Source organism: Panicum hallii, chromosome 1, assembly GCF_002211085.1.
Source record: "Panicum hallii strain FIL2 chromosome 1, PHallii_v3.1, whole genome shotgun sequence".
Classification (NCBI taxonomy): Eukaryota; Viridiplantae; Streptophyta; class Magnoliopsida; order Poales; family Poaceae; genus Panicum; species Panicum hallii.
The window spans coordinates 42,750,762-42,760,246 of NC_038042.1; the positions used below are offsets into that span (position 1 = coordinate 42,750,762).

Consider the following 9,485-nt stretch of genomic DNA (forward strand, 5'->3'; position numbering starts at 1 on the left):
CGCTAGAAAGCGACTGCAGTCGGTACCCTCTGTATCGGCTACTTCACGCTCTCTGCGCCTGGAATCAATTATGGATCGGGCATCGTGTCCTTCATTGATTCTCTAGCGCAGGTCTTCTGGAGGATTCCGATGATTAGGTTGTCGCGGGTTGCCTCCTGGAGGTGGCTGCTGCCTCCCGCCAGTGGTCTGACTCCTACGAGCATTGACGTTGTTATTGCTTCGTTGAGGTCGAGGACGGCCGCCTGCCGTTCGACTGTTAGGCTGGCTGCGGCTTTCGCCCACGGGTTCTTCTCTGATGGTGGACGCCGGGTTTTGTTGATCAAGCTAGATCCATGCTCTCTGCTTGTAGCGAAGTGCTTGGCGCAGGTTTGGATCATTGCTGCGCTTGAGTATGGTAGTTACCCTGGCGATGTTAGCCACGGGGGTTCTGAAGCCCCGCTCGCTCACGGCTGTGAATTCGGCGTCTAGCTCACGATGCATAGATCGCATGCGCTCATTGACCCTCCATCACCGGGCTGTGCGGGCTCTATTCCTGGCCCTTCGTGCCTCACGCTCGGTGTCATTTTTGTCGCCGGCATTGGCTGTGGCCTCGTCTTCAGATATCATGTCAAGTGCTTCGTTGGGTGAGATGCCATCTTCCTCGCCTTCTTCCGCCATCAACACTTGGTGTGATATGAGCTCATCAGAGCTCGTTTTGACTAGCTCGGTCAATTCTTCTTCCATGGTGGCTAATGGCTTGCCCTCCTGAAAAGGCAAGGGCTCGAGGTGTGCCACGAGTCGGTCTTCGTCCTCGAGTAGATCGGAGAGTTTCATGCCCTTCCAATGCACAAAACGGCCTTCTGGAGTGGAGGTGATCATCAAACCATTGTCACCAAGGCAACCCACAGCCCCCCAACGTGCGGTGGCTTCGGGTTTTCCGATTTGGAGTAAATAGTCCAAGTCCTTTTCCAATGCGGAGAGGGACTCGGAATTGTTGGCCTCCTGATGTTCAGTGGCCGAATTGCGTAGATCGAGTCGTGATCGGTTACGCAAGTTCTCAGATTGGAGCGAGTCCGATCCGAACGTGGTCGTTGCAGCGCGGGGCGGAGTCGCGTTGAAAACGGACTCCTCCTCGGTCTTCCTAGCGGAGCCATGAGTTGACAAGTCATCAAGATTGTCGACGAACTCGTCAAACTCGCTATGAAAACTCGCTGCGAGAGTTTTCGGCTTCATGACGTGGATGGTGAACTGACGAAAATTGCCGGCGCCTTCTGCGACGCAGACCCACGAGCCGAAAATGAACGTCGTGCCCTGGGGGGCATGGCACTGGTGAACTTGAACGAAGCCATCGAGCTCGCCGGTGGATCTTCGATGCGTACCCCTACCTGGCGCGCCAGCTGTCGGTGTTTTACCACCTGCCCACCGAGGGGTGTACCCGAGGTGGTAACTTTTAGGTTGGGTGACGCCGAGATCAGGAACTCTAAGGTGCAAACAACACAAGGTTTAGACAGGTTCGGACCGTGATGTGCGTAATACCCTACGTCCTGTTTAGTTTTTTGTATTGCCTTGGATGTTGATATGTTTTGAGGGGGTCCCTGCCCGCCCTTATATATCCGAGAGGATAGGGTTACATGAATTCTAGTCCGACACTAGCCTAGGAATCGTACTCGAGTACAACTCGAGTGGCTTCCTTCTGTATCGGCTAGTCCTACTTCGCATGCGAGTAGAATACAACACAGATAAGGTATAGGACATGTCCTATCCCCTATTTCTGTATGAACTATGTTATGTACGCAGTCCCGTAGTCCCGGGTCTGACAGCCTCCTAACAAGCGGTGGCTCTCTCGCCCTCGAGTCCTCCTGAGCTCCGACTTGAAGGTGTAGTACTAGTCAACAAGTACTTTTTGTCTGAGTCCGAGTAGTTGTCAAAAACGGAGGCCCCCGGCAGGCGGTGGCTCCCTCATCTCCAAACTTTAGAAGACGACCTAAGTCCTCCTGCAGGTCAGAGAGGGACTCAAACCGTGTAGCTTCCTCAGATTGGTTTGAGTCCAATCTGAGTAGTCCTGGTGCAGCACGAGTTGAAGTCATGTCGAAAATGGATGCCGTCTCGATCTCCTCGACGTGATCGGGGAGCAGCAACTCGCCGAGGTTGTCGACAAACTTGTCGAGGTCGCTGCATCGACTTGGTGTAGAGACCTCCGGCTTCCTAGAGTTGGCTAGGTGGCCATTGAAGCCACCCGAGCCGTTGGCAACGCAGACCTAGGAGCCGAAAACGAACGTTGTGCCCTCATCGAGCACTATGCTCGTGAAGCTGAAAGATGCCATCGAGTTCTCTGGTGGATACTCGATGAACACCTCTACCTGGCGCGCCAGCTGTCAGTATTTTACCACCACGCCCACTGAGGGATACCCCCGAGGTGGTGAGTTTGTAGGTAGGGTGTCGCCGAGATCAGGAACTCGAGAGTGTTAGGAACACAAAGTTTAGGTTTGGGCCGCTGAGAGCGTAATACCCTACGTCCTGTGTGTGGTTTGTATTGCCTTAGGTGTTGATCAGGGTGGTCTTGGATGATCCTATTTGGAGGGCATCCCTGCCCGCCCTTATATAGTTTGGGGGGCAAGGTTATATGGGAATCATAGCCGGATACGAGCTTAGGAGTCCTACCCGAATACTTTTCTGGTAGTTCCGTATTGTATCCGATTAGTTCTACTACGGTACGAGTAGTTCTACTACGTTACGAGTAGTTACAACTGGTGTAGGGTGTGGGTCATGTCCCACCCCTTATTCTATAAGATATACACCATGTGTACAGTCCCGTGGATCCAGTTCTGATAGAGTTTGCAGAAAACAGGAAGGGAGGACGGAGGACGGAGGACTGAGGAGTAGGATCGCGGTAGCGTGAAGTCGCGAACATGAGAAGTAGGGGAGACGAAGTGTGCTCGGGAGTCGGGAAGGTTCCGGGTCCAACTGCACCGTTCGAACCGCAAGGGAGATGATAGGGTGTGGATGGACGGCACGGTTAAAGCATATCTAAGATCGAACGGCTGAGATTTGTTGGCCACTTGGCCTAGTAAAATTGCCCGGTTTGAACCCAGGTTTCGTTATTAAAAGATTCTGTTTGACTAAAAATTCGTACCTCAAGCTTAGGAACAGAGACCTGGCATTTCGGCCTTCACAACTCCAGCAGCAACAGCTTCCGAGTAAACTATTCTTGGAACTATGCAGAGAGTTCAGAAGAATCAGAAGAGTAGAAACATCAGCGCAACCACATGCATGTGCTTCTCTGGAAACTCTGTGCTGAGCAGTCACAGAAACTACCGGTACAATCGGCACACCTTAGCAGTGGCCGTACCCTATTGCAGGAACGCACAAAAGAAAAAAAAAATGCAGTACTGTAGTAGTAGATGGGAATTGGGAAGGAGGCAGCAGCAGCAGCAAAAGGCACATCAGGGCAGAACGAACAATAATCAACCGGCGCCGGAACGTGGTCAAGATGCGGCGCGGCAATCCCGAGGAGTAGGTTGGCCGGCGCTGCCGCCAAGGGTTCGGGTTCCGACCACCGGATCCGTCCATCACGTGCCCTCCTCACATGAACGCATGAGCCTCCTGAGTCCCGACTTCGCCCTCCGCCCAATCCTCATCTCTGCGTGTGAGCAGGTTGGTGCTGCCGAAATGCATCTGAATCGGGGAACGCTGCTCTCCATCAGCGGCCAATGTTTCCCACGCACGTACTGGCCGGTCAAAGATGCGTGTGCGATGCGACGGTGTGTCAAGCACTTTTCAAATACAGAAAAGCCCACTCTTGCAGTGAAATTCAGATGAAATTCGAAAAAATATTCTAATGTTGTTAGCGGACGGAAATAGAGAGCATCTCCTTGCCTGGAAGAGTGTAGAGAAATAGGGAAGCGTCCGTCAGAATAATTCACCACTGGATGTTCCAGTACCGACCAACAGTCCAGGAAGTGATTGGCAGTTACGGTTATGATAGTAGTAGATAAGCCCCTGTTTGGTTATGGAGGGTCTATTTGCTGTTTAGAGTATTAAATAAAATATATTTGCAAAACTTTTTTATAGACGGTGCTAATTCGCGAGACGAATTTAATAAGTGTAATTAATCCATAATTTGCAACAGTGATACTTCAGTAACAATCCGCTAATTATGGATTAATATACCTCATTAGATTCATCTTATGAATTAACCCAGGAGTTCTGCAATCAGTTTTGTAATTAGACTTTGTTTAGAGTCTGTTTGGGAGAGCTCCAGCCGGCTCCGGCTCCTTCTGATAAAGTACTATTCACTGGATCCGGTTTCTCCTGACAAAGCAATTTGTAGCTCCACCAGCTCCTTCTGGCTGTGGGAGAGGAAGGGGAGAGAAAACCGGCTACAGTGAATAGTGTATTATAAGGAGGAGTTGGAGCTGGCTGGAGCTCTCCCAAACAGTCTCCTGATACTCCAAGTGACGAAATTTTTTTATGATGTGTTAGGGCTAGTTCTGCAAGTAGTGCAGAGGACTGCAGGAGATGTCTCATCGCGTTCCATGGAATGGAAGCCTTTGTGGCGTTAACCAAGCAATAGTAAAGGTGGTTTATCCATTAACAACTCGGTTGAATCTTTTGACCAGACAAATTCTACTCCACTAGACATGTGTTCTGAGCTCGATCTACAAGCTTAGGAGCGGCGGTTGCACATGGCGAGAGTTTGTCAGGGTTCGAATTACATGTGAATGAAACCTGCATACGACTGGACTGACACCACCATTATCCCTCGTCAGTAAATTATTCCGCGCTTAACCACCTATATCTAACTGCCACTGGCAATTATGCACCATCGTTTCCAGACCAGATCCCATCAGCATTTCTTCCAATCCCCCCTGTAACCACCGCCAGCGTTCCCTGCGTATACTTGCTCCATCTCACCGCCTCGGTGAATCCATTGCCGGAGCACACGCGTAGGCAAGCAATGGCCAGACACCGGTTGGTGCGCCACCGTGCGAGTCTCGTGCTGCTCCTCATCGGGCTACTCCTGAGCTCCTCCTCGACGGCGGCGCGCGCCATTGAAACGACGAGGTCGACGGCTCGGGCGACGACGGAGAGCTACAGCTACCCCCGGAGCCGGAAGCTGCTGGTGACCGCGCCGCGGGTGTCGCCGGACACGCGGCCGTCAGGGTCGCAGCAGGAGATGGACGTTGGCGGCTGGCGGCGGGCGACGCCGTTCAGGAGGGCCGGGGCCAGCCTCGGCCGCCGTGTCCCGGGGTCCCACGCCAACCCGTCTCACAACTAAGCACTCGATCTGCAGGTGCTACGTGGGTGCACACCATAGGTTCGTTCTCCCCGCCGCGTTTTGGTAATTCGTTCGTGAAAAGATGCCGTGTGGTTTATGATTTGGATTCCTGAGATTTGCTTGTGGTTTCAGTGTAGAGGTGCCTGCGGACCCCCCCGGAACGGCGAGCGTCCACGACGGCGAGGTCGACCGATGATCCACCCGGCCGGCGCTGGAGAGCAGCTGGAAGCAGGGGCGCGCCGGCCCGAGTAACGGCGGAGAATGTAGCTAGGTGACTAGGGTAATGTTTGGATCCAAAGTGCAAAAGGGCAAAAGGGTAAAAATTTTGCCATTCGCTAAAAGTGGCAAAAGTTTTGTCATTAGGGGTGTTTGGATTCAAATGGCAAAAGTTTTGGCAAAAGCTTATTTAAACCTCTTTTCTCCTTTTTGCCATAGGGTGTTTGGGTCCAAATGGAAAAAAGAGCAAATTTTTTGCTGTTTCATTTTAATATCTGTTTTTGCTGTTTCCTTTTTTACCATAGAGTGTTTGGGTCCAAATGGGAAAAAAGAACAAATTTTTTACTACTTGCCCTTTTGTCAAAGGATCCAAACAGACCCTAGGTCTGTCTGTGCATGGTATGTCTGTACAATTTAGTCCACCTGACACAATTTTGGCTTGGAATGATTAGGAGCTGACAGTAGCACGCAGTTCCCTGTTCAGATAGAGAGGCATGCTTCAATTATTCTTTGCTTCTGTGTACGTAGTTATGAACTTGCTTGAGTTCTTCAGTTCAGCGTACGTGTGTCTATGTTGGCACAGTTGCAACTTGCAATCAGCCTGCAGTGCTTTTCGCTTTCGGATCTGTGATTTCCGTCCCCTGATCCAGTTTCATCAGGCAGACGAAAAAGCAAACATACTTTTGGCAGTGCAAGCATCATCTGGCGAAGCACCAAATGTCCTAGTAATTAAACCAATGGACACATACTTCAGTTGTCGAATCGGCCGAAGGTGGAGTTGACGAGGTGCTCGGCGACGAGCCTGCTGGCGCGCTCCGTGGGGTGCACGGCGTCCCAGAACACGTAGCGGTCGGCGTCCGGGCACGTCCCGCCGGGCGCCGCCGCCCACGCGCCGCAGGGGTACCCCATCTCGTACGTGCCGGTGCCGCAGCACCCGACGTCCGCGCGCACGAACCCGTGCCGGGCCGGCTCCCGCACCACGCCCTCGAAGAAGTCGTACACCTCCGCCACCCGGATGTCGGCGCCGGGCAGCTCGGCGCCCAGGTCGGCGACCATGGCCGCCAGCGCCGCGTTGAAGCCGCGCGCCGCGGCGTTGTACGCCTCGTCGCAGCCGCCGCGGGCCAGGGCGCGGGCGCGGGCGCGCTCCACGGGCAGGCAGCCCATGGCAGCGAGCCCCGTGAAGCCGATCCTGCGCGCGCCCAGGCCGTAGAGCTCCGCCAGGAACGCCCGGGCCAGGCCCACCAGGTACTCCGTGTACTCGGGCACCGTGAACTCGAGGAACCGCGTGGTGGTGAGCGCGAAGTAGTTCTCGATGAAGTCATTGGTGCCGATGCTGACGGCGCACACGGCGCCGGCCACCACGGCGTGGGCCTCGGCGGCGCCCAGGTGGGCGGCCAGCCGCGCCTTGTACTCCCGGAACATCTCCACTTGCTTCCACAGGGGGATCACTTGCTGGAACGTTCGGATCGAGATCACAGTGAGATAATAGATTACACATCTCTCTATTTTTGGACAACACAAAACAAACAAGCAATGGATACATTTCCATGGTTTACAGATTAAATCGATCTCTTTAGTGCTACAATGCACGTGAAAGCTAGCGTTCAATGAAATACCATTGGCGATGGCATCAAAAGTACTCGGTCGTACGCGTAGGAGAATGGCAATCGACAAATGTGACTGTTGCGTTAGCACTGCTCACCGGCCGGCACTCTGATGTAAAAGTGTTCCCGAGTAGGGCACGAGGATCTGCTTGCCTCCCATCGAATGTGCAGCGGGAATCTTGCAGAAAAGTGCTGCTGGTTTTATTTTGGTCCGGCGACAAATTAAAGGCCGTTACTCCTAGTAGCATACAGGAGAGTTGTATGTACGTGCAAGGTATGTGTGTCCTTTTTTTATAGACACATCTTATATATAGGCAATAATGTCAGTGTGTGGAAACTTTTCACTTTCTTGCTTGTTATATTACTTCCATCTGCAACTGCAAAATGACACAATTCAAGGTACATACCAGCCCCTATCAATTTGAAAACTTGGGGTCACATTATGATCCATGTTGGTTCAAATTGAACTTAGCCTTGATTTAGTAACCATGCAAATATATTTTTGAAGTATGCCAACCAAACATATTGACATTCGGTTAGTGTAACGAGTTAAATATATAAAAAAATTCATAGACGATCTGTTTGAATTGCCATCTTCTTAATACAAAGAAACACAACTCTTTTGCGTTTTCGAGAAAAAAATTGAATTACCTTCTTTTTGCTCTTCTTTTTGTCTTGCTGAATGGACACCCAGGAGTAAATGACTAGCGGATGAACTAATGGACTGCTGTTGGAACACTACATTCACAAGTAGTTTGGAGGAAAAAGGAACAGTGGGCCCGGGAATAGTATTTACATTCATTCTCGATGTACATGCATGAGATAGAATCATGTTGGATCATTTACGTTGCATGACCCTTCTTCATTTAAATGGTATCAGTATCTAACAAATACTTCCTCGGTGTAAATATACAGTTTAGCCTGAACGTTTTATTAGATGGAAACCAAAATACAAGAAATGTTTTCTTAGATTATTTCGAAGCTAAAACAAATGAGCCCATTGCTTACAAATAAAGTTTAAGAATCCAATTTTAGAAAACTTAGAGTCTACAATCCACCTATTAAAATCCAAAGCTAAAACTAAACTACGATATGATGAGGAAATGATTAAGATTGGCAACTCTCCAGTTCTTGAGTAGTCTTACCTTACATTGTTCTATCGCGTCTATATGTACACGCGTACGTACGTCAACCGTAACATGCAAAATGATTCAATTCCCAAAAGAAAAACAGACAATAATTTCTGCAACGGCCAAAACGAAACGACGCCTGCGAATGCACTCGTTCGTAAGCAAGAGATAGATGTAGCACAAGCAGAAAGAAAACACAGCACTGCTCGATCGTCTGATAGAGAGATAGTAGGAGTACTTACGAAGACGCGCGAGGTGGCGACGTCGAGTCCTGATCCCGCGGAGGCGAAGCAGACGCCGATGGCGAAGTCCTGGATGCCGTAGTCCGGGTCGAGGTAGGCCGGCACGAAGCCGCGGCCGAGCCCGAGCGCCTCCGAGTAGAAGTCGGTGGCGACGCGGCCGTTGCTGAACCGCCCCGTGGCGCGGCCCCCCGGGAAGTCGCGGCCGTAGGGCGGGAAGTTGCTCCGCACCGCCGTCGGGACGGCGTTGTTGTTGCCGGCGTCCACCGTGGAGTCGCCGAACACGATCAGCGCCGTCACGCGCGCGCGCACGACCGGCAGGAGGAGCAGGAGCAGCGGCAGGACGAGGCGACGACGACGACGCGCGTGCACGGCGGATGCCGCAGCCATGCCGATCGATGCTAGCTTCTAGCTAGCTGGCTCTCCGGGACTCCGACGACTATCCTATACGTCTTCAATTTCTTACAGGGCAGGGCAGCCTGCTGCCTCTTCGAACAACAGGAGCCGTGGCGTGAAAAAGGGCTTGGAGTAAAGCCGGAGGCGTGGTTGCATGCGGTTCTGGGCGGCGGGTAGGTGTGCCGCGCCCGCAGCAGCTGTTCCGGCCGGTTCCAGGCCCCCCTCTCTCAGGAGTCAGGCTTGTCGATGAGTTCGTCCCAGCGCCGGCCGGTGTGTCGCTGTCAGGTTCGTGCGCGTGCATGGCGGGATGCTGCCGTCGCGCACCTTTCGGAACGAACTGGAAAGCTCTGCTGCAAGGCGCCGTGCTTCCCGTGCAACGAACATGGACCTGTTCTCCGTGCGTTGATGGCTTGTTCGCCCACTTGACCACCGGCAGATTCACAGATTCGGTCATGCTCCGGAGTGTATAAAACATTAATGAATAGTACTAGCCATTACTGTGGACCGTCCATTCAACATTCTAACAAGTATATACTTATATGCTTATATGAAAACAATCGCTTGCTTACATTTTCGTGCTTTGCCTTTTGTTTTCTAGACGTGCACATCTTATTGGGCCTGGACTCGTGGTGTGACTATACAT

At 51.9% G+C, this 9,485-nt stretch overlaps 1 protein-coding gene across 1 annotated transcript; it reads right to left on the reverse strand.

The window, feature by feature from the left end:
• Window positions 1-5,971: 5,971 nt before the first annotated feature.
• LOC112897098 (GDSL esterase/lipase At4g26790-like) lies at window positions 5,972-8,836 on the reverse strand. Its single transcript, XM_025965300.1, has 2 exons — window positions 8,450-8,836; window positions 5,972-6,925 (listed from the first exon to the last, which is right to left on the reverse strand). The coding sequence occupies exons 1-2, from the start codon at window positions 8,834-8,836 to the stop codon at window positions 6,224-6,226; spliced, it is 1,089 nt and encodes a 362-aa protein (XP_025821085.1). The 3' UTR covers window positions 5,972-6,223.
• Window positions 8,837-9,485: the final 649 nt, after the last annotated feature.

Bases quoted from the DNA above. Each gene is read 5' to 3' on its own strand.
- LOC112897098 (XM_025965300.1), bottom strand. From the start codon at position 8,836: ATGGCTGCGGCATCCGCCGTGCACGCGCGTCGTCGTCGTCGCCTCGTC. The intron at 6,926-8,449 runs GTAAGTACTCCT...CGAACGTTCCAG, and splicing joins TCGCCACCTCGCGCGTCTTC to CAAGTGATCCCCCTGTGGAA.